This window comes from Odocoileus virginianus, chromosome 12 (genome assembly GCF_023699985.2).
Source record: "Odocoileus virginianus isolate 20LAN1187 ecotype Illinois chromosome 12, Ovbor_1.2, whole genome shotgun sequence".
NCBI classification, from domain to species: Eukaryota; Metazoa; Chordata; class Mammalia; order Artiodactyla; family Cervidae; genus Odocoileus; species Odocoileus virginianus.
Genome location: NC_069685.1, coordinates 6,268,365 through 6,293,548, shown reverse-complemented (window position 1 = coordinate 6,293,548; position 25,184 = coordinate 6,268,365). Strand labels below are relative to the sequence as shown.

General features: G+C 43.4%; 2 protein-coding genes across 7 annotated transcripts in view; one reads left to right on the top strand and one right to left on the bottom strand.

The window, feature by feature from the left end:
- Positions 1-25,184, bottom strand: part of SH3D19 (SH3 domain containing 19) — a 199,395-nt gene that overhangs the window by 132,483 nt on the left and 41,728 nt on the right. The window lies entirely within an intron of this gene.
- On the top strand, positions 11,464-15,703 carry LOC110127827 (serine protease 27-like). The gene is made up of 6 exons (XM_020878202.2): positions 11,464-11,679; positions 11,783-11,821; positions 11,959-12,118; positions 13,888-14,162; positions 14,918-15,078; positions 15,268-15,703. Exons 1-6 carry the CDS (start codon positions 11,628-11,630, stop codon positions 15,511-15,513), a joined length of 933 nt encoding a protein of 310 aa, XP_020733861.2. The 5' UTR covers positions 11,464-11,627; the 3' UTR covers positions 15,514-15,703.

Below are 25,184 nucleotides of genomic sequence, written 5' to 3'. Positions count from 1 at the left end.
TGTAGAAGATTCTTCAGAGTTCCTTGGACTGCAAAGAGATCCAACTAGTTCATCCTAAAGGAAATCAGTCCTGAATATCCATTGAAAGGACTGATGCTGAAGCTGAAACTCCAATACTTTGGCCACCTGATGTGAGGAAAAGACCTTGGAAAAGACCCTGATGCTGGGAAACGGGACAACAAAGGACGCCATGATTGGATGGCATAACCGACTCAATGGACATGAGTTTGAGTAAGCTCTGGGAGTTGGTGATGGACAGGGAGGCCTGGTGCGCTGCAGTCCATGGGGTCACAAAGAGTCGGACATGACTGAGCGACTGAATTGAACTCAACTGGGAAAATGTTTGAGTTAAGGTTGTGTTGTATACTCTCAATAAATGAAGGATATAAATGATTACATTCTATTTGGGACTTAACAAATTACCTCAGATTTTCTTTGCAATGATGATGTTCAATTCTAGTGGGAGTAATGTAAATACAGACACTGTTACCATCATCTGTAGGAAGGGGTATGATCTATCTGGAGAGCAATATGGGCCTTTAAAAAGTTTATGCCTTTTTCCATAAAAAAAAAATGAAGTAATGCCATTTGCAGCAACATGGATGGACCTAGAGACTATCATATTATGTGAAGTAAGTCAGAAACAGAAAGATAAATGCCATATGATAGCACCTACATGTGGAATCTAAAATACAACACAAACGGACTTATCTACAAAACAGAAAACAGTCTCACAGACAGCGCAGACTCGTGGCTGTCAAGGGGGAAGGGGTTGAGGGCAGGAGGGACTAGGAGTTTGGGATTGTGCCTGTGCTTGGTCGCTCTGTCCTGTCCGACTCTGTGTGACCCCATGGACTGCAGCCCGCCAGGCCCCTCTGTCCATGAGGATTCTTCAGGCAAGAATGCTGGAGTGGGTTGTCATGTCCTCCTCCAGGGGGTCTTCCTGACCCAGGGATCTAACTCAGGTCTCCCACATTGCAAGCAGATTCTTTACCATCTGAGCCACTAGTATATATAGAGGGATAAACAACTAGGTCCTATCGTATAGCATAGGGAAGTATCCTGTGATAAACCACGACAGAAAAGAATATGAAAAATATATGTATATATAACTGAATTACTTTGATATACAGCAGAAATCAACATGTCAACTATACTTCAATAAACACTTTTTTTAAGTTTATGATTTTTTCTCTAAAATCTACTCCTAAAATTCTATGTTCAGGGGTAGAAAAGTGAGAAAAATTTCCATATGAAGATACGTATTATTGCACTCTTTGTAATCTAATGGTCAACAATAGAGGAATAACAAATTCTGACATATTCAAGATTTTATAAGCTATGCAGTTATTGTCATATCCAACATTCACTGGGTGTCAGACACTTTCCTGAGTGCTTACTCACTCAGCCTTCACAAGAGCCCTATGAAGTAAGTTCTCTTATTTACTGGTCCCACTTTGTTGACAAGAAAAGAAAGAAGTTGAGAATTGCTGAGATCACAGAGCTGGGTCCTGGTACTGAGATTCCAAGCCTGTCTACCTCTAGAACCCAAACTACTCAGGACTATCCTACACTGCTGTTTTGTATGTTACTTTTCAAATGCGATACTGAATTCTTTTCTATAATTTTTTTTCCAAAGATTTTTGTTTTAATAGTCACAGCAAAACTGATCTTTGGTTTTCTTTTAGGAAAAATATCTTTTTGTTGTTTCAATATCAATGTTATTTTCCCTTCATAAAAAGGTAAATGAAAACTTCTCTTCATTTTCTATCTTCTAAACAACAGTTCAAAATCATATTGGGATGATTTGTTCCTTAAAGTGTGACAGATCTGCCTTGTAAACTTGAAGAAGAGAGAAGAGAGGGTAAATCTTTAACAAATTTTTCAGTTTCATCAATAATATATTTTCTTTTAGATTTTCTGTCTTCCAAGGCCAGCTACGGTCACATACTTTCCATTTCATTAAAAAACATTAACAGCTTTATTGAAGCATAATTTACAGGCCATAAAATAACCTGTTTGAAGTGTACAATTCAATGATTTTTAGTAAATTGTCAGAGTTGTGCAACCATTATTACAATCATTTTAAAACATTCCTATCACCCTAAAAAGATCTCTTCTGACCACTTAGAGTCAATCCCTGCTGTGACCTCCAGCCCCTCCATTTTGTCTTACTAGTATAAGTCTATAACTAAAGTTTTTGAGCAGATGCATCGAATACACACACACACACACACACACACACACACACACACAGACATACATTATATATACACAAACACACACACACACACACATACATTATATATACACAAACACACACACACACACACACACACACACATATATATAACTTATTTGGGCACCCTGGGTTCTAGCTGCAACACGCAGGATCTTTCCGTTGTGGCATGTGAACTCTTAGTTGTGGTATATGGGATCTAGCTCCCTGTCCCGGATCAAATCTGAGCCCTTTGCACTGGGAGCGCAGAGTCTTAGCCACTGGACCACCAGGGAAGTCCCTGCATCTATTTTATATGGATTAAATAAAACAGCAGAGTCAAATCTTGAGTTGAATAGCATATCATGTGACTGTATTATATTAAAAAGTTCTTTACTTTTGAGAAAACAATGTGGTGCTGTGCATAAGTGGTATAATTTTCTCATTGCTCTTTTAAAGCTACCTGATACTTATGGGAAAAAGGCAGTATAAGTGTTACCATTTACCTATCTTCAGTACTGAGGCTTCCAGAAACACTTATTTTTAATAGCCCACGGGCAGCAAGCAATAGGAAGACAATACTAAAATATGATCATCCTGCCTCCAGACAGAGATGGTCATCAGAGATGACCATTCTTCTTTATTTCATGTTAACTGTATTTTCTAACAATAAGATAGTTTTAAATGATTTTTGTTTTCTTAACTGCTTCCCCCCGCCGCCCCTGCCCCCCCCCGCCACCCCCCCATCCCCCACCACCCCCACCACCCCCCCGCCATAATAGCCTAGCTACTTCTAAACTGAATGAAGTGTTTTACCCATAGTGTTCAGGAATTTAGTGCTGAGAATTAAGCCGAGCTGACTAGAAGTCTAGCCAATATATTTTTAGTTAGCACTGAATAGAGATTTCTCTAATTAGGAAGCATTAGTGTCATTTGATTTCTGATCCTTGCTTCAAAGTTCTCCCCATATAGTAGGGAACATTAAGTAAAAGATTAAACTTAATTTACCAAGAAAATATTTTTACATGTTCAAACATGCATGATCCAGTCAGAAGCATATTTAGGATCTAAGGTTAGCGAAACTTCCTGAGTATCAAGAATTTCTTCTAATAAAGGTCAACAGAAAATAGACTCTTGAAGAAGTGGAAATAGCACTGACTCTGGAACCATAAACACGGGTTCAAATCTATTTAATTCCTCTTCCCCCTCTTTCTCCCTCCCTCCTTCCTTTACAGCATGCCCCACCCCCCCAGAAAAACAAAACAAACACACTTCAGAGGAAACATACTCCCAAGATTTTCTTGAAGTGAATTTATACTGATTTAAATTTCTTAAATTCTGGAACAAAAGTAACTAAATTCAGTTGCTTCCCTGTCAACTTAATATCCTTGTTGGCCATCTGTTACTTTTTTTATCATTTTCTCCATAAAGACATAAAGTGAGCCTCAAAGACATTTAAGTGCATATTACAAGACTGTTTTGTGTTTTAAACCGATGTGCACTTACATGAAAACCCAACCATAAAGCACTTAAGGCTATGTAATTATTTTGCTGACAAATACAAATTCAAAATAAAGGTAATCAAAATACACATATACTCAGACATATATTCAGAGTCTGCACATACCCTTCATCCTAGGTATATCCCCATCATATCTGTAAAAGTCACACTACTAAAATATATTTTCTTCGTTAAATAAAACAAAAACAATTATACTTGGCTCTGCTAGTTTCATACTGAAAGCTTAAATGTTTCTCTGAAAAAGCATCAGAAAAAGCTATCAGTCACCAACAAGAGATAACTTTTACTACAGTTCATAAATATAAGATTCTATATAGAATAAGCACGCATGCATGCTCAGTTGTGTCTGACTCTTTGCGATTCCATGGACTGTAGCCCACGGGGATCCTCTGTCTGTAGGATTATCTCAGCAAGATTACTGGGTCTTCCTGACCCAGGGATTGAACCTGTGTCTCCTGCTCCTGCATTAGCAGGCTGATTGTTTACCACTAACCCACCCAGGAAGCCCATAGAATAACCATGAGAATCTGAAAAAGCAGTACAAAATCTACAATATGTACTATTACAGGTCTCTCCTTTCAAAAAAGGTCAAAGTTTAAAGATCTGGAAATCTGATTACTGATACAAAATTTCTTTCCAATTTAGTCACCAGAAATTCAGAATTAAACTTAGATAAAATCTGAAATCAATTCTTTATCTGGGTTTACCAGCAGACTTGAAATCTTTGCAAACTTATGTAAAAAACTAGATTTGGAAACATTTCAGAAACAAAACAAATCAGTTCTGTCCTTGTATTTCTATGACTTCTATTAATCTCCAGCCCTGCCTATGTCCACTTTCCTATTTAAGGTGTTGGCTAAGGCCTGCTTTGTTTTAGCAAAGTCTCAGAATTTGGAGAAGCATTACTATTCCATACTCTACATAAGGAATAAGCGTAAAACTATCTCGCTATTTTTCTTATTTCCCAACTTCAGTTATTCCCCCCAATTATTACAGTACTGTCTGGTTAAAATATTTTCTCCTTGTGGTCTTACCAGATTGGCTGAACTGGAGAGGGTGGGAAGACAACCAGTAAGAATGAGGTGGGAAGAGATACCCTCAGGCATAATAAACGGGGGCCAGCTTTTTGGAGGAAGATTTTGCAACAGAGATTAGATTTTTCTTGTTTTCTTCTACAGGTAACTTCATGGGCTGACTCTTGCTTCTTAAAGGTCAGAGAGGAAGGGCATCACAGTGGCTGGCTTATGCGCTGTTGGACATTTTCCAGTCAAGTGGAGGCCAAGTCTCTGGCCTCCTCCACAAAGGAGGGGTCCCTCCATAGTCAGTTTCCAGAGGCAGAGTGGAGGCCATGTGCTGGCTCCATTGCGCATGCTGCCCAGCATGTTCTCAAAGCTGTCTCAGAAACAGAGATTGTGACACATGCTAAAACAAAAGGTCTTTCCTTCTGTAATCCTATGTCAGGACAATTCATATCACAGCAACATACAAGTATGCAGGAAGAGTAATAAAGAATACACATATTTAGCGTAATTTATAATTTATAAATTTATAATTTATAGCAGAAAATAAAGAAAACCTAAGTGTCCAATCAACAAGGGCATGATTTTCTTGGCCTAATTTTCAAACTATACTATTTCTATACTGTGTACTGCTATGCAGCTGTTCTAAAGAAAAGTAATTAGGTTGGTATATATGGGCACAGGAAGTAGAAAAAGTTTGAGTAGGAAAAGTTACACCACATAAAAGAATACTTCTGCTTTTTTTCTGTGATGTAAATATACATCTGCATGGATATGTGTATACAAACCCCACACAAATATATAAGTACAGGCAGAAAGACAAGGACCCCACACAAATATATAATCATAGGCAGAAAGAGAAAGAAGGACAGAAAGACAGACCTGGAATGATGTTAAAAACAACCCACGACTTGCTAGAAGTAGAGAAATGTAAAGAAAACTCTACTTCATACATTTTTCTACTATTTAAATTTTCAGTAATGGTAAAGGAGAAAACCAATCATATATTATGTTCAGCATGAAGCAGAAGAGGGAACCAAGCCTAGTAACATTTTAATAATAACTATTAATTCTCAGTTTCTTCCCATCTGCCTGCCTGCCTGCCAAGAGAGAAGGGGAGTTCTCTGTGCTCACATGTGCACTAGACCTAACTGTGTCTTCCAGGGGAGTTTTATGAACTGAATGGAAATCTATAGCTGATAAAAGGAGCAGTTTGGTTAGATTAATTGCAGCTGAAGATCAGGCAAAGAAGTCCACTATCCTATGGATGCATTGCAGCCTCAAGTTTCAGTGGCCCTCCAGCCTGGGGCCTTGCTTGGTCCTCACTCTGAAGGACTCAGGGAAAGTGCAAGAAGAACCTCAGACCTCTGTGTGCTCCTGATAAGACAGTCACTGCCTTTCTACCATAATCCGTCTTCAAAACTAAATGATCTTTTCACTCGTCCTCAGACACTACCTCTGTGGTCCTCTCTGGTCTCGGCATCACCAACAACTGCATCCTCTCCACGATCTCAATGTGAAGCATTTCACCTTCCCAGCACATGTTATCTTACACTTCTTATGGCAAGAATGCCACTTCCAGTATTTTTCAACTCCATTAGGATCTATAATCCACTGATTTTTTACCTCACTTGACTCTCTACCCTCCCCATTCTTAATTTCCCTCTTTTCCAGTTTAAATTCCTGATTTATCTTTATAATCATTCCTTTCCCCTCCCCCTTCACCACACGATCACCAGAAATTCTCAACTTGATCAGTCACCCTTCTGCTCCCCCCATGCCTCCACCCCTGTTGCTGAACAATGCGTGTAAACACACAACGTTGCCAATTTCACTTCAAGTGGGTACTTTCTGTGCCCAGCAGTGACACTGCTATTTCTCTGGCCCATTCATCTCCCACACTCAGTTCACTTCTTCTTAAGTCCTCAACACTTCCCTTCCCATCCTCAGCAGATGATTTCTTTCCTAGTTCACTAAGGAAATGAAAACCATCAGGAGACAGTTTCTACAGCCACATTTCCCGCCAACCAGCATCTGTGTCCACATGCTTGCTTGTGCTCCTGTAGGAAGGACAGGTCTGTGCTCCAGTCTAAGCATCCTCATCCTCAACCAGTGAGTTAGGCTCAGTCCCCTCCTATCTCAGGGACACAACTTCAGCAATTTTCCCACTTTCTCTCCTGCACCAATTTCTCTCTCAGATAATTCCATTAGTACACAAACATGACATAATTTCTCTCATCTTAAAACAAAAACTAGAAATGCTGTTCCACCCAGGCTCTTCTGCCAGCTGTGCCTCTACTTTCTTTAACAACAAAATTGCTGTTAAAAACTGCCTGTATATTTGCCGTCTCCAAGCTCTCTTCTTTCATGATACCAAATCCAAAGGTTGCTTCTCTGTTGTTTGCCGCATTCGGCAGCCAATCACTTCTTCCTTCTTGAAATGCTTTCTGCGCTTGGCTTCCAGAATAATACACCAGCTCTCTGCCTTCCTCTCTGCTATCCACTTGGTCTCTTATCGGTTCCTGCTTACCTCCATCAAAACTTTGGTGTGATCAATGCTTAAACTCACAGAGGGTTTTATTTATGCTCATTCCCTAGGCAATCTTACCTCATCTCTTGGCTTTAAATACTATCACATGCTGACACCACCCTAATCTAGCCCTTTAGTCTGTGGCAATCTCCTGATTACAGATTTGTATATTCAGCTACTTAGTAACATCTCCAGTTAGACATCTGGCAAGTGTCTTAAACATGCCTGTAAATGACCTTCTACCCCTCAACAACCTGCTCTTCCTCCAGGTGCCCCAGCTCAGTAAATGGGGAGTCTCCACTTCAATTGGCTCAGGCCCCAAACCTTGGAGTCATTGTTAACTCCCACCCACAACCAACCCATCATCATGTCTCATTGGTTCTGCCTCAAAAATGCCACCAAAATCTGCCACTTCTTATCACTTCTGCCTCCATGGCCTTGTCCAAAGCCACCATCACCTCCTGTCCAAATTATTGCAATGATTTTCTGACTGACTTCCCTGTTTCTACCCTTGACCATTCTCAACTCAGTAGCCAGTAAGATCCTTTGTCAGGCCAAAATCTTGCCATTCTACTTAAACTAGAAACCAAAGGCCTTACAGTAGTCTCTGAGAGCCCATGTGGTGTGACCCTGCCCCTGATTTGACCTCACTACCATCATGGGAGCCCCTTGCCCACTCTACTGCAGCTTGTGTTTCCCAGACATCCCAAACACACCTCTGCTCGAGAGCCTTGTAAGTTACACTCAGGGCTTCAGTCCCTTTTCCCCAGTTAGCCCCTGGCTCACTGCCTCTCTCCTCAGATTCCTGCTCAGAAACCACCTCACTGACGCCTCCTCTGAACCAATCTATTTAAAAATGATGCCCACTCCAGCAACCCTGTCTTGTTTAAATTTTCTCCTAAGAAGTTGTCATATCTGACCTCAAATTAAAATAAAAAATCCATGATGACGGGGCTCTTTCTATGTTGAAAGTGAAAGCGGCTCAGTCGTGTCTGACTCTTTGCAACCCCATGGACTACACAGTCCATGGAATTCTCCAGGCCAGAATACTGGAGTGGGTAGCCTTTCCCTTCTTCAGGGGATCTTCCCAACCCAGGGATTGAACCCAGATCTCCTGCATTGCAGGTGGATTCTTTATCAGCTGAGCCACAGGGAAGCCCAAGAATACTGGAATGGGTAGGCTATCCCTTCTCCAGGGGTATTCCCGACCCAGGAATCGAACCAGGGTTTCCTGCATTGCAAGCGGATTCTTTGCCAACTGAGCTATCAGGGAAGCCCTTTTTCTGTGTCGTCATGCTTCTATTCTGGAACAGTACCTGGCACAGCCATCAAAAACATGACTGCTGAATAAATGAGTTCTGTCTCCTGGACTTGGGAAGGTGCTGTAGTGTGGAGTCAGATTTCGAGACCATGAATCAAAAAAAATCTAGATTTAAATCTGATTACTAAACTAGGAGGGCTTCCCTGGGCTCAGTTGGTAAAGAATCCGCATGCAATGTAGGAGACCCCAGTTTGATTCCTGGGTCGAGAAGATCCCCTGGAGAAGGGAAAGGCTACCCACTTGGCATTCTGGCCTGGAGAATCCCATGGACTGTATAGACCATGGGGTCATAGAGAGTCGGACACGACTGAGCAACTTGCACTTGCACTAGACCAGGAAACAGAGGCAACTCCCAGCTTTGCTAGTGAACAGTATGATGCAACTAGTTAAGTCATATAACCTCCACGGTTCTAAGCTTCCTCATTTATAAAATAGAGATGAAAATATGCTCCCTTCCCAGAGTCACTGTGTAGATGACAATGTTATGCAAACATAAAATACTGTCAAGCTTCTATATCATGTTAAACTGTTTAGAATCAATTCAACATTTATAGACACTAGTTTATTCTTTTTGTAAACCAAGAAAAAAAAAACCCCAACTTGAATTGTAACCATTTCTAAACTGACCTTTCATCTGTAGAATTTTTAATTGTCTACATTATTAATTATACACATTAGTACCTTAATCATAATATTTAACTGCTGGCCTCATGGCCATATTTAATTTTGCTTTGTATTCCAAGACCTTATCTATTCTACATAGGGAGAGAAGAGACTTGATATCTTGAGATTTGGGATATTTTTTTGACTCTGGATTGTCCTTCCTACAGTCAACAATCAGGCAAACCTGAGGTGGACTCTCACAGAGCAGCAACATGAGACAGATTCCTTAGGAAACCTCTATTTATTCTTCATCTTATTTAGGAAATAAAACATCAATAAAAAGTCAAGACAGTCCAAAGGGTATGCAGAGAACACGGACCGCACCAAAGCACAGCTGGAAAGAGTGGTATTTGAAAGAGGAAAGAGGAATCTTCTCCAAATTCTACTTTTATTTCAAGTTACATAACAAGAAATAGCAACACTTCTTTTAAGTTAGTTCAGTTCATCACAGACATGACTTTACCATGATTCAAAATGACGACATCCCCGTTTGTGAGAAAAAATATAAGAAACAAGAAATGTTCTCAATCACCTATAAAACCACTTACTATGTTAACTTCTGTGCTTTCTACAGTACTGTAACAAACTCACTGAGTTAACTGACAACGGGGAAAAGTTATTTCCTGAATAAGGGTATGGTTCTTCTCACCAGATGGGATAAGACGTGAGGTGTGAGCTAAGTGTGCTGTGCTGTGCTTCGTTGCTCGGTCGTGTCTGACTCTCTGTGACCCCATTGTTACCGCAGCTCACCAGGCTCCTCTGTCCGTGGGATTCTCCAGGCAAGAATACTGGAGTGGGTTGCTATTCCCTTCTCCAGGGGATCTTCCCAACCCAGGGATCGAACCCAAGTCTCCCACATTGCAGGTGGATCCTTTACCGTCTGAGCCACCAGGGAAACCCACCAGGGACGTTCACCCTGTTTTTAGATCACAGTTTTTCCCCTGTGCCTTGATCTCTTGAAAGCTTCAAGTTAAATTAATTCTCTATTTCAGTAATTATAATAATCCCATCCTTGCTATTTGGAAGTATAATCTCTCCTCTTTATTTCTATAGGCCTCCTCATCTCATTCATTTTTATTGTACTCATGATGCCCTTCTGTGCCAAGTTGATATGGAACATTAGAGTCTCAGTAACTGTTTTGTCATGGCCATGTTTTTAAAAACAGCAGTAACATTTGCTCAGCACTTGGGTGATATGTCTTGTCTAGGATCAGCCAGTGCCAGTGTTAGTGGCTCAGCTGTGTCCAGCTCTTTGCAAGCCCGTGGACTATATCCCGCCAGGCTTCTCTGTCCATGGAATTCTCAAGGCAAGAATACTGGAGTGGGTTGCCATTCCTTTCTCTAGGGGAAGCTTTCTGACCCAGGGATGGAACCCGGGTCTCCTGCACTACATGCAGTTTCTTTACCATCTGAGCTACCAAGGAACAAAAGTTCTCAAAAATCAGTCTGTGGTGAAGCCAGGAACGAGGCTTGACAGCCTGGGCCAGCACACAGTGCTCTGTCCTCGGCTCTCAGAGCCACCTGCCCCTCCTGTAACGAGGGTACTTGTAAGGTACCAAGTACAAGTCGAAATCTCCAGAGTTACTTCCTCATTCCACCTCTCTCAGACCAGAGTGTGGGCCCCTTGGAGGCAGGCACCCCCAAGATGCCTACCCCTTTACAGATCTGCTCCACAGTTAGCACAATACTCTGTACACCATAAAGACCCAGTAAGTATTCCCTGACTTAGCAAGGCGAAGAACAAATTACACCAGGTAGAGACCGAAGCACAAAAGGGCAAGGGAGAAAGAACATATTGGTCAGCTAACTGACTGGCGTACTTCCTCTTTTTTATCTTATCAGTCCTGTAGCTATTCTCAAGGCCAAGGACTCGGGGCAGGCCTCGGCCGGCCCTCCGGACCCGAGTTCAGGGACCTGCCTCAGAAGTGCACTGCTGGCCGGCACGGGAGCGGCGGGGACAGGGACTGGGAGTGGGTGGGAGCGACTGGGCGGCCCCAGACGCGGTGGAGGAGGCAGAGTGAGCCTGCGAACTCCCCTCGGCCCACACCAGGGTGCCTGTGCCAATGGAGCCCTGCGTCCTAGCGCCCACCCCCACCACCCCTCCCCCCACAGGCGGGAGCCCCCGCACCCTGGTCCGCCCCGGCAGTAGGGGGCGCCGAGGCCCTGGCTCCTGCCCGGGTCCTGCGGCCGCACCCTCCAGCATCTGGACGGAGTGCGGACCGAAGAGGGGGGAGCCCAGGACCGCCTGAGGGGGGGAAGCCGGTTCCGGCCCCGCTTCTAGGCTGCTCCCCAGCTGATCTCGCTCTGGGATCTGAGTCCAGAAAGCAGGAGGAGGAGACTCTGAGGACAGAAATATGGGCCCTGCGGGCTGCGTCTTCCTCCTGCCTCTTCTGTTGGGGATCTCAGGTGAACTCTTGGGGTGAGGAGAGTCCTGGCGGGGGCGTCAGGGGCCCTTGGAAATAAGAAGCCATCCTGGGTGCCCTCCGCACTGCCCCCTTTCTCTCTCCAGGCACAGATGAGGAGGAACCCAAGGATCTCGTCAAGTCAAGTAAGACGCCCCGGTCAGGGTCGGCATGCCCGGGGACACGGGAAGGGGCCTGGTGCCGAGGAGGCCTGGTGGGGAGGGGGTGTTGGGGGGAAGGGTCCCAGGGCAGGCCCCCAGGCCTCTCTCCTCTTCGTCGGCAGTCTGCGGGCGGCCCGCGGTTTTCTCTGGCATCGTCTCCGGCCTGGAGGCCAACGTGGGGCAGTGGCCCTGGCAGGTCAGCATCCGCCAGGGCTTGTCTCACGTCTGTGCCGCCTCCCTCATCTCAAAGCAGTGGGTGCTGACAGTGGCAAGCTGCTTCCGGTGAGTGCGGGCCCTGCTTAGGGGAGACCCATCAGGGAGGTGGGTGACGGGCTCCTGGGCTAAGGGCAGAGGAGTTTGTCCGGCATTGCCTGAAACAGTTCCTAAGAAGGAAGTCCAAATGTTTCCTGCCCTAGCTAGTTCAGTACTAGATAGCTCTCTTCACATTTGAAAATCATCTTGACAGAAATGAATGTCTAAAAAAAGTTTCCCACCCCCCCCCATCTAATTCCCTACCCACATCTTGACACCATTCTGGGTGCGTGGTTCTGAGCTCTCTTCCCTCTCTCTAGGTGGCCGCCCCTATTCCTATGGTTTAAAAGGTCACAGATTGGTTGACAGCATCCACATTTTCATCACCAGCTCCTAACTCTGTTCTGGTGCATTTCTATTCAGCTGTCTCACTGCTATCTCAAAGACAGCATGATCAAATGAGAACTACAATTTTACCGCCACCAATATCCCAAACCTTTCTCTCCCTTTCTTCCCATCTCATGCGATAACACAGCCAGTTGCTCAGAAATATGAAGCCTCACTTTCCCTTACCCTCCACATTCACTGCAAACACCTAATTCTTCAGTTTTACTTCCATAAAATACTCTTGACTCTAGTATAGTTGTCCTTGACCACTGCAACAGCATAATAGGTTTTTTTTTTTTATTGGAATATGATTGCTATACAACATTGTGGTTTCTGTAGTACAATAATGTGAATCAACAATATGTATACAAACATCCCCTCCCTCTCAATCCTGCCTCCCAACCCCTCATCTCACATCTCACCCATCAAGGTCATCACAGAGCACCGAGCTGAGCTCCCTGTGTTAGAAGCAGCTTCTCACTAGCTGTTTATTTTACACATGGTAGTGTACTTATCCATGTTACTCATTCAATTCATCCCACCCACTCTTTTCCCCCTCTGTGCCCACAAGTCCCTGCTCTGTGTCGCCTCTATTCCTGCCCTGCAAATAGGTTCGTCAGTACCAATATTCAGTATTTGTTTTTCTCTTTCTGACTTACTTCACTCTGTATCACAGGCTCTAGGTTCATCCACATCACAACAACTGTTTTTTGCTACCTTTATACACACAACAAAGTGATTTTTTTTTTAATCAGAAGCAAAATCATGTCATTCCTTCCTTCGAATCCTCCAGTCACTGCTCAGGAACCTAGAATAAAATCTGTAAGCCATGAACTGCTAGGTGTCTGCTCGTCTCTGCATCAGCCCGTTCCACTCCACTCCAGGTTTATTCCTATCTCTAGAAGCTGCTGCGCTCTCCCATCCTCACTGCCTGTGCATACACCATCTCCCTGGGATGCTTTCCCTTCCAGCTCTTCACGTGGCTGGCTCCTGCCCCGTGGGCTTCAGTTCAAAGGTCCTCTCTTCAACAAGACTTTCCCTGATCCAATCCATAGGCTCTTCCCTCATCTTTTACTTTCTACCTTAAAATCCTGTTTATTGTCTTCATAAGGTTTTTCACAATTAAAAATTTGATACTTGTTTACTTGTGTGTTGTCTCTGCCTCCCTCCCTCTCTCCCAAGCTCTCTATCTCTTTTGATACAGACACACAACCCTTGAGACCAAAAGCCCTATGACAGCCAGGTGATGTCTAAGTTTCATTTATATATTCAGGAGATACTAAGCACTTATTGAAGAAACGATGCTTAGCCAGGTGAAAAATACAACCTCCAGAACTATGGGCTCTGCTGGGACACTGCACGACTGAGGCACGAGAAACCCATGCTACTTGTTCTGCTCCTCTTCTTCTCAGGTCTAAGGACCCCAGAAAATATGAGGTACTGGTGGGGTCACTTCAGGTCTCCGGTTACCAAGGCCCCAAAACAGCGGTCATCCCTGTGTCCAGGATTGTCCCCTACCCCGGCGTCCAGGGACACGCGCCCAGTGCCATCGCTGTGGCAGAGCTGGCCCGCCCGCTTTCCTTCAGCCCTCTGGTCCTGCCCATCTGTCTCCCGACATCAGCAGTCCAGCTGAAGAACGCAGCCTCCTGCTGGGTGACTGCATGGGACAATCCTGGGATATTCCAGTGTGAGGATAAGTAGATTTTCTGAGCTCGGTTTGCTCCACTGACATCCCCCCAACTCTGTCCCACTGCTGGCACAAGACGTGCTGTGCTCTTACTCTCTAGCAACCAGTCCAAAGGGTTGCAGACTTTGAGTTCTCCTCTCACCCCCAGCTTCTCTGCCTCCTTCTTACTTCTGCTGCTACAGTTACTTTGCGTATTTACAGCAGCTTTTGCTGCTATGTCACAATACCTCTAAGACCTTAAAAGTGAATAGGCCAAGGCACTGAACTTAATGAGAAGAGAGTTCTCAGTTCCCCTCCAGTGCCCGGTAGAATGTGTGTGGGCTGGCGGACAGGGAAGCAGACATGAACGTGGATCCTCAGCAGGTCCCGAGTCAGACTGAGAGGATTTCACATACCAACAGTCCTGACTGTCTCAGTATATCAGATCCACCTTCTTACATTCCATGGAACATAAAAAGTACATGTCAAAGCCAAACAACATAATCTCACATCTTCATTATCGTACGTTTTCCCAAATCAAAAGATTCTTCTGCTCTCTATGGTATCTGAGCAGGAACAACTGCCTTTAGTCTTGTTCAGACCTAGGGACTGCAGCCTTGAGACCATGTGCCAAACCAGAAATCAGAGTACTGCCTATGATGGGGGCAGAAACTTGAAATCAGAGATATCCCTGAAAATCAAAGGCATGAAGCTGTATCCAAAGCTGAAAGTTGCTTCCTAATTTTTAACACAGCTTTGCCTTTTTGATCTTATAGCTATGACACCACCTTACACACTGAAGGAGCTACAAGTGCACCTCATTGATCTCCAGACATGCAAGAAGTATCAGAAAGAAAGCTTGTTGCGAGGAGCCGAGCCCATCAGTGAAGCCATGATCTGTTCCCGGCTCCCAGTGGGGCAGCCAGGCGCGTGTATAGTAAGAATCCACTCCTACAGGCATCTTTCAGAGCCCCTCCTTGCCCCAGTGCTTCCTCCACGTCTCGTAGCTTTGTGGTCCCTGGGTGAATCCAGGAGTGTCGGGACAGGCCCAAACTCCACAGCTCTTGGCTAAACTATTAGTCTCTTGCCCTGTGCCTGGCCTAGCCATATGTCCTCTCTCCTTCAGGCCAGTAGAGGAGACCCCCTGATGTGCAGAGTGAAGGACTTCTGGGTTCTAGCAGGAGTGATGAGCTGGGGATCAAACTGCATCGGAATCGACAAGCCTGGAGTATTTACAAACATCAGTTTCTACAAGTCTTGGATTGAGAAGTCAGCCGTCTCATATGCTGACCTTTCTGCTACCCCCAGATCAGACTTCTCCAGGTTCTTCCCGGTAATGCTTCTGCCTCTCATATTCCTGGGGCCACCCTAACTAGCTGAGGGAGAAAGAGGAAATGCTTTAAGTTGAGGATTTTGAGAGAGATTTTGAAGATTCAGCAAGAAAGAAGCAGGTCAGCTCCCCTCGAGGCACAGCCCCCAGGAGCCACATCTGCTTGCTGCCTTGTCTCCTACAGGTCAACATGGAAAGCAAGGTGCCCCGTGTAAATAAAGTTTGGTTGATTCTGTTATTTCTCATATTCATTTTTTGGATGAAACTGGAGTCGGGGCCTGGGGAAATACAGAAGCAGAGAACTTTAGGGCTGAAAGGGATCGGGAAATCCCTGACCCAATCAATTCCCCACATTCTACAGAAGCAGCAGCTAGGGTCCAGAGAGGTGAACTAGCTTGCCCTTGGCTGAATTAAATTAAAACCATCCAATATGGGACTAGACTGAGTTCTAAAGAAAAATCAGGGACTTGGAGGATTAGCAGGTTTCAGTGGAAGCACATTAGGCAAGAGGAGCCTAGTGCAACATGTTAGCTATCTACTGCTGTATAACAAATTACCCCAAAACTGGAGACAACATTAACTATCTCTCAGTGTCTGTGAATCAGGGAGACTTAACTAGGTAGTTCCTACTAACGGTGTTTCAAGAGGCTGCTTGCTGCAAACTGCAGTCATCTTCAAGTTCAACTACTGACAGAAAGAACCTGCTTCAAGGTCACTCTCAGAGGCCTCTCTGTGGGGAGAGAGGGCAGTTGGCTTCATACACAGTGAGTGATCCAAGATAAAGTGACAGAAAACACCCCAAAGGGAAGCTGCAGTCTTTCTATAACCAGAAAGACATCTCATTACTTCTGTTGTATTCTATTCTTTAGAAGTGACTCAACAAGGTGTAAATATCAGGAGGCAAGAATCACTGCAGACACAACAGCCACCTTGTACAAATGCAATAAGGAAGGGTCTGGAGGTGAAAACTGACTCTGTTTAGCAGTCAGACATGAAGCAGAGGCGTGGGGTTAAACTGAAGTTTGGGGAAAGAGTATGTCTGAGTCCCTGTTCATCCCACTGAGAGCACTGCATGGTTGTGTTCAGAGAGGGGTCTAAGAACATGTCTCACTAAGGGCTGTATGGCTGCTTGAATCCCATCCTTTTCTTGATATATGAAGAGTCATTAGGAACATGAGATTTTATGCTGGCCAGCAGTGAGTTAATTTATCAATTTCCTAAGATACTGATTAAAATGGTTCAGGATATTCCATATTACTAGACAAATAATAGTGAGAAATAATTAGGAGTTTCAGGAAGATGGTAAAATGAACAGCAGCAAAGTGAACATTTCTTGCTCAAATTTCATTCAACACCAATGAAATCACTGTTTGAAAATGAAAATTTTCATTAATAACTGCAAAGATAAGACAGTTACATAAAAATAAGGAAGTTAAATCTGGGTGATCAAAAATCCTTCCATATATGAAGAAAATAGTTAAGAACATTGAAAAAAATTAATTTCCCAAATGTAAAAATTATGTAAAATATAAGCAGGATTCAAAGACCAATTACAATCTATACTCAAAAGAACACTGTGCATGTTTATAAGATCTTAGGATTTATTTTTTAGATGATAGCACTACAGAATTGCAAGCAAGGCATAACTGACACCGGAAAAATGCTTCAGCAAAAGGTAAACTTATTAAATATATGAGATACTAAATAAGTAAGAAATGACAAAAGAATATGAGTGAAGAGGATGGATCTAAAGATCTATCCTAGGCTGGAAAAGGAGAGAGACTCTTTGTCCGATGAAGATAAATTTTGTATTTATCTAGAAAAACATGTTCTATTAAAGCCAAGAAATCAAGTAAAGAGATAAAAACAGGTTTTAAAATCATACAATAGTTGGAAGGTACTTTAGAAGTTGTTTGATACAACTCTCAGCTCAAGGCATTCAGTTTGCTCCTTTCACACACCCCATGTCTGATGTGATACTTTTTAATACAGTAGCACTGGGAAACGAACTAACTACTCACTAACCTTGGGTAACGGGGGAATGGAACCACACAGCACCATGCTACCAACTGCTCACCAAGATCTTCAAAAACTGAAACTTAACAAGTAAAACATGCACATAATGAAGGAGATGAAAAGAGAGAGTTTTCTGTAGAAAATATCAGTAACTACATGATTCTGTGTTTTAGGAATAAGCTAAACATGGAGATTTGGGTATAATCTCAAGGCAGCATACCAGGAATGAGACCATACCAGACAAAGCTTAAGTGTTACCAACAGTATTTGGTACTAACCGAAGAAAAACATCATTAGGAAGAGGAAGGGTCTCCACATGGAATCAAAGAAAACAAAAGCCAGATACCTTTGTGTTCATCAGACCCTGGGCTGTGAAAGCAGAGAGACTCTGAGTCAGATGAACATAAGCTTTGTATATATTTAGAAAAACATGTTCTGTTATGGAGAAGCACTCTTTCACCCAGTTCTTTTTAGAAGAAGGGATATTTCATCCTCTTGAGTGAAATGCTTGTAGAGATTTGCCAGTTCCACTTGTTCTGATCTTTGAAGCCTCTTCAAACCATCACTCTTTTACTAATTTGGTTTCCCTACTCAACATGAAGAAGGTGTGCCCAGGTAGGGAAAAATGAAAATGCCAAATGATAAACACGAATAGTCCTCATTGCAAATCAACATCCTGGTTCATGCGCAAGTCTCTTAAATTTTAGTGAGTCAGTCTCTTGAATTTGATCTATTCTAGGTGCTCTGACAAGAATTTCAGAAGCTAAAAAGCTGAGTCCAGAGCCAAATCATGCTGCCTGCCAAAGTGGTTTCTCTGGGTGTCATGACATCTTTCTCTCACCTCCAACTATAGCAGGAACTTGTATTCACTTTATATCTTCTTTATATCAATTACTATACCGGCCACTTTAAAAATTATCTTATCTCGCCCTAACAACTCAGGAAGGTATTATTTATTCCACTTTTACAAATGAAAAGACACACTCAACAACAACAACTGAGGATCAAAGAGGTTAAGTAACTTGCTAAGTTCACACACCTAATATTTAACAGATTTATTCAGGATTGTCTGACTCAAAAGATTCAGCTCCTTCCACTATACCAAATTACCTCCATTCACTATTAGTAAGCTCTATGAAAGATCTTTGTACAACTCCAAAATCACACCTGCCCTTTGATTCTAGTTCTTTGTACCTCTTGCTATATTCCATCAGAAATTGATGGCACACAGCTTTACTTCTTCTGAATAGGTAAGAACAACCTTGAGAAGAGAAAAACTGCTGTCATCATCTTCCTGATCTTCTAACAGTATCTCTTATACTGTCTTGCAAAGAGAAAGTATCAAATCTCATTTTCTAAATAACAAAATGAAAGCCATAGACTAAGAAAGCTAGCTGTCAAAAGGGAAAGGAAAAATTCATTTAGTATAAATTCAAATGAATAAACAAAAAATATCTTACTTTAGTGATCAAAAGAACAGAAGCAACTCCTGCAAAGGGAGACTGATTAAAAGGCAGCAGGACCCAGGGGACACAGGAGGGAGCTCAGAGCAGGACTAGGCCCTATGGAGAAAGTGAGCGCAGGCCAATGAGGCAAAGGGCTGGAAGAGGAACGGGGCTGTCTCTAGAAGGCTGTGCAGGCCTTGGCCCTGACACAAATGCCAAGTATATGGGCTTGTTCCAAGACATGCTGGTTAGTGGAACTATTTCTTGTCCAAGTTCAAGAACTAAGACCAGACTGGATCTCTCAATAGAGGGCATAGCTGTCTGTTGCTGCCAGGCCAGGGCCTGAGACACACTGGCTAGAGAAATCAATAATTCTTTACAAGATTTTCATAAAGGGCACTATCCGTTTTCCAGTGTAAAGGACTGCTCTGATAGAAAAGAGACAATGGAATCCATCTACCTTTCCTGGAACTACAGATAGAAAGCTAAACCCCCTGCAAATGTACTGCTGTCCCTGTTTTGTTCCCAGGGTGCCCAAGAGACAACTGCACCCTGAAGTGGCATCCTTACTTTACAGCAGCGGTTCCCAACCAAGGGTGGTGGCTCTGCACTCCACTCCTCCCCACCTGGTGACATTTTTGGTTGTCACAACTCGGGGTGGGTGGTACTCCTGACATCCAGCAGGTTAAAGCCAGAGATGCTGCTTAACATCCCCCAATTCACAGGACAGCCCCCTACAAGAAAGAATCACCTGGCCTCAAATATCCATAGTGCCAAGGCTGAGAAATCCTGGTCTATAGGCACCATTAACATTAATCTAAGCCATCATCAAGAGGACCTGTCTGATAGAATTAAGACAGGCCTTAAAACTGGGATATTAGTTCAACAAAAACACTAATAAAAACAGTGGCTACTATTTATTGTTTTGTGCTTAAATAGTCTTAAGTACTTGCCCTGTATCTCATTTAATTCCTACCCAAATCTTGTGGGGTATTAGTAATTCCCATTTTGCAGAGATGAAAAGGCAACTAGGCAACAAGCCACGTGGCAACTAATAAAGCTTTCACCAACACCACCATGTTGCCACTTCCCAAACCAACAGAGGTATTTGAAGATAACGTTAATGATAACAGGGTAACAGTCTGGGAACAGAAAATCTAGGACCCAAAGACAGGGAATGATGAGACAGACAGAGCTGGAAGAGTTATCTCCAGGAAAATCTCCAGAATGGACATTCAACACTTACTCTTTTGCTTCCATTCATACTTTCTTTCTTAGAAGAAGCAAAGGAGCATTAAAATGGGAGACCCACCCAAAATGTTTCTTGATGGCTAAATCAAAACTAAGAAAGTATTTGTAGAGGGATAACAGAGGCAATAGACAAAGACAAATAAATGCAAATAGATAAGCAATTCATAAATCAATGTTACATCTACAAAGAACTTTGAGAGCATCAGCTGATTCTAGTGCCTTCATGGTACAACAAGAAAATACAGGCCTTAGGGGAAAGGTGACTTCTTTAAGGTCATGCAGTCATCACCATGAAAATAACAGCACTGTGGCCTGAAGACCAGAGGAGATTTCTCCAGTATGGTACAAGAGTTTAGCTTTTTGGTCACCCCATGATGCTTGTGGGATCTCAGCTCCCAGACCAGGGATTGAACCTGGAACCATGGCAGTCAAAGTGCCAAGTCCTAACCAGTGGACCGCCAGGGAATTCCCAAGAGTTTAGCTTAGATTTAGAAAGGACTCATGGGTTCTCATTCTTGTAAGAATGGACATTTGCTTACATAACTCACTATTACTGTTACACCTATCAAAATTAACAATAATTCTTTCATACCATCTCAATTCAGTTCAGTTCAGTCACTCAGTCATGTCTGACTCTTTGCGAGCCCATGAATCACAGGACGCCAGGCCTCCCTGTCCATCACCAACTCCCAGAGTCTACCCAAAGCCACGTCCATCGAGTCGGTGATGCCATTCAACCATCTCATCCTCTGTCGTCCCCTTCTCCTCCTGCCCTCAATCTTTCCCAGCATCACGGGCTTTTCAAATGAGTCAGCTCTTCGCATCAGATGGCCAAAATATTGGAGTTTCAGCTTCAACGTCAGTCCTTCCAGTGAACACCCAGGACTGATCTCCTTTAGGATGGAGTGGTTGGCTCTCCTTGCAGTCCAAGGGACTCTCAAGAGTCTTCTCCAACACCACATTTCAAAAGCATCAATTCTTCGGCACTCAGCTTTCTTTATAGTCCAACTCTCACATCCATACATGACCACTGGAAAAACCATAACCTTGACTAGATGGGCCTTTGTTGGCAAAGTAATGCCTCTGCTTTTTAGTATGCTGTCATACCATCTAATACCCAGTTAATGATCAAATTTCCTTGATAGTATCAAAATGTTTTCTTAGAGCTGATGTGTTAAATCAGGATCCAAACCCCTTAAGCAATCACAAAGACAACTAGATTTGCAAAACATCAATTAGGTTACAATTTACAGTCATGGCAGTAGGTAAACAAATAGAGAAAGGATTAGTTTTTTTTGAAGTGTCCACTTCTAGAATCTGAAAAACGTGTTGCAAGAGGTAAACACCTCCCTGTCCTGAGACACAGCACATGTGGCACTTCCCCACCACAACAGTCCCTGTGGCTGAGCTGGCCACGTCCCTGCATGCTCATCATGCACGAGGGCACAGACGCAAGGGCACAGCACTACAAAGACATGCGGAGTCCAGAGCCATGAACCTATGGTCTGGTAAGAAAAGATCATCTGCTCAGATTCTTTGGAACTTGAACTGAAAATAAGAAAAAGCTTGAGTAGTTTACAGTGGGACAGAATGAAAAGACATGCAAGGTGGCTGGGCCATCCTGCCGGCAGAAGACCAGGGTGAGGATTTGGAACAGCTGCCCTGAGCTCTGACGCCACGGATCCAAAGCCCCCGGTCAGTCCTGGGCTCCAGCTCTGGGCTCGTCTGTCCAAACACAGCCGCAGAGGTCCTCTCACTCTGTTCTCCTCACTGTTCTCAGATACCTGCAGTGGTCTGCTGAGGCTGTCATCACAAAGTACCACAGAGGGGGCCTTCAAAACCAGAAAAGTGTTTTCTCAGTTTTAGACGTGAGAAGCCTGAGATTAAGAGGTCAGAGGGTGGGTTCCTTCAGAGCAATGAGAGGGACAATCTGATTTAGGTTTCCTGGGCCTTCTCCCCTCTGTGTGTGTGTCTGCGTTCAAACGTCCTCTCCCTATAAGGACACCATCACACTGGGTTAAGGCCTATCGCAATGATCTCAATTTGGGCTTCCCAGGTGCTTGGTGGTAAAGAATACACCTGCCAATGCAGGAAATGAGTGTTCGATCTCTGGGTCAAGAAGATCCCTTGGAGAAGGAAATGGCAACTCACTCCAGTATTCTTGCCTGGTGAATCCCATGGAGAGAGGAGCCTGGCGGGCTACAGTCCGTGGCTGGCGAAGAGTCAGACACGACTGAGTGGCTGAGCACACATACACGTGACCTCACTGTAACCTCAGTCACCTCTTGGAGAGACACCATCTAAGAACACCATCACATTCAAAGGCACCTGGGGTGTGGACTGCAACTATACAACTACAGACAGGGGGAGATACATTTTGGCCCACACAATATCTTTATTTATTTATTTATTTATTTTCCATTTATTTTTATTAGTTGGAGGCTAATTACATCATTGCAGTGGTTTTTGTCATACATTGAAATGAATTAGCCATGGATTTACATGTATTCCCCATCCCGGTCTCCCCTCCCACCTCCCTCTCCACCTGATCCCTCTGGGTCTGCCCAGTGCACCAGGCCCGAGCACTTGTCTCATACACCCAACCTGGGCTGGTGATCTGTTTCACCCTAGATAATATACATGTTTCGATGCTGTTCTCTTGAAACATCCCACCCTCGCCTTCTCCCAGAATCCACAAGTCTGTTCTATACATCTGAGTCTCTTTTTCTGTTTTGCATATAGGGTTATTGTTACCATCTTTCTAAAGTCCATATATATGTGTTAGTATACTGTAATGGTCTTTATCTTTCTGGCTTACTTCGCTCTGTATAATGGGCTCCAGTTTCATCCATCTCATTAGAACTGATTCAAATGAATTCTTTTTAACGGCTGAGTAATATTCCATGGTGTATATGTACCACAGCTTCCTCATCCATTCGTCTGCTGATGGGCATCTAGGTTGCTTCCATGTCCTGGCTATTATAAACAGTGCTGCGATGAACATTGGGGTGCACGTGTCTCTTTCAGATCTGGTTTCCTCAGTGTATATGCCCAGAAGTGGGATTGCTGGGTCATATGGCAGTTCTATTTCCAGCTTTTTAAGAAATCTCCACACTGTTTTCCATAGTGGCTGTACTAGTTTGCATTCCCACCAACAGTGTAAGAGGGTTCCCTTTTCTCCACATCCTCTCCAGCATTTATTGCTTGTAGACTTTTGGATAGCAGCCATCTTGACTGGCGTATAATGGTACCTCATTGTGGTTTTGATTTGCATTTCTCTGATAATGAGTGATGTTGAGCATCTTTTCATGTGTTTGTTAGCCATCTGTATGTCTTCCTCGGAGAAATGTCTGTTGAGTTCTTTGGCCCATTTTTTGATTGGGTCATTTATTTTTCTGGAGTTGAGCTGGAGGAGTTGCTTGTATATTTTTGAGATTAATCCTTTGTCTGTTGCTTCGTTTGCTATTATTTTCTCCCAATCTGAGGGCTGTCTTTTCACCTTGCTTATAGTTTCCTTTGTTGTGCAGAAGCTTTTAAGTTTCATTAGGTCCCATTTATTTTTGCTTTTATTTCTAAAATTCTGGGATGTGGGTCATAGAGGATCCTGCTGTGATTTATGTCGGAGAGTGTTTTGCCTATGTTCTCCTCTAGGAGTTTTATAGTTTCTGGTCTTACATTTAGATCTTTAATCCATTTTGAGTTTATTTTTGTGTATGGTGTTAGAAAGTGTTCTAGTTTCATTCTTTTACAGGTGGTTGACCAGTTTTCCCAGCACCACTTGTTAAAGAGGTTGTCTTTTTTCCATTGTATATCCTTGCCTCCTTTGTCGAAGATAAGGTGACCATAGGTTCGTGGATTTATCTCTGGGCTTTCTATTCTGTTCCATTGATCTATATTTCTGTCTTTGTGCCAGTACCATACTGTCTTGATGACTGTGGCTTTGTAGTATAGTCTGAAGTCAGGCAGATTGATTCCTCCAGTTCCATTCTTCTTTCTCAGGATTACTTTGGCTATTCGAGGTTTTTTGTATTTCCATACAAATCACACAATATCTTTAAAACAATCTCTCACTGTTTAAGCTAGTTTAAGTGAGTCTCTGTTGTTTATAACTGAATAACAATTACCAAAACAGCTATACTTTCTGGTATTTTAAAAAATTATTATGGTGTTTTTTTTTCAAAATTCATAAAAGTTTAAGATATAAGAGAGCAACAACATGCTTTAACACTACTAAATTCTGCCTTTGCACACTTAGCACCTATAAATGATGGGGACAGGAAACATGAAAGGCACAGAGAAAAATTCTGTGGCAGAGGCAGGACTGAAGCTTTCAGTTTCCTATCAATCAGGAAGGCTGGCCACTGACAGCTCAAAGGCAAGTCCATTCCAAGGCTGCTTCCAGAGATATCTTTCTCCCAAGGTAACGCCCCCTCCAGGAGGCAACCTGCACCCAGTCCTTTGGAAGTTCAAGGATCCAGCCTTCCTGTCTCATTTCAGGGTGTATTTGAAGGGCCATCTGAGCTCCAGAGTAATCTGTGGGATTGGCTGAGGCCTCTGTTGACAATGCATCACATCAATCTTCCCTGTGCCCAATCCTGTTTCCATCCCCCCCACCCCCAACAAGGTGTTGATCCTAAGACTCCTTCCCAATAAACTTCCTGCACACAAATCTCTGACTTACAGTCTATTTCCCAGAAAATCTAACTTGCAATACATTCTATGGCTAACACTGTAAAGGAAGATGGGGAAAAAAACCCATAAAAATATTAGAAAAAATTAGCCGGGTGTTGGGTTAATTTCCTCTTTTTCATTCTTCCTTGTGAAGAATCCCGCTGCTCTTCCATTTCCTTACTAGAGACAGGGTTCCGAGCCCTTGAACCTGCCCTGGGCAGCAGCAACTGTGCCCACCGCTCACCCTTCCCCACCCCCAGAGGCAAAAGCCCCAGACGCTTAGTCCGCCTGGACAGCAGGGGGCACCTCGAGCCCAGCGCCTCTCCTGGG

Excerpts from the sequence above, each read along its gene's own strand:
- LOC110127827 (XM_020878202.2), top strand. The coding sequence starts at position 11,628 with ATGGGCCCTGCGGGCTGCGTCTTCCTCCTGCCTCTTCTGTTGGGGATC. Across the intron at positions 12,119-13,887 it reads ACAGTGGCAAGCTGCTTCCG|GTCTAAGGACCCCAGAAAAT; the intron begins GTGAGTGCGGGC and ends TCTTCTTCTCAG. Across the intron at positions 14,163-14,917 it reads CAATCCTGGGATATTCCAGT|CTATGACACCACCTTACACA; the intron begins GTGAGGATAAGT and ends TTGATCTTATAG.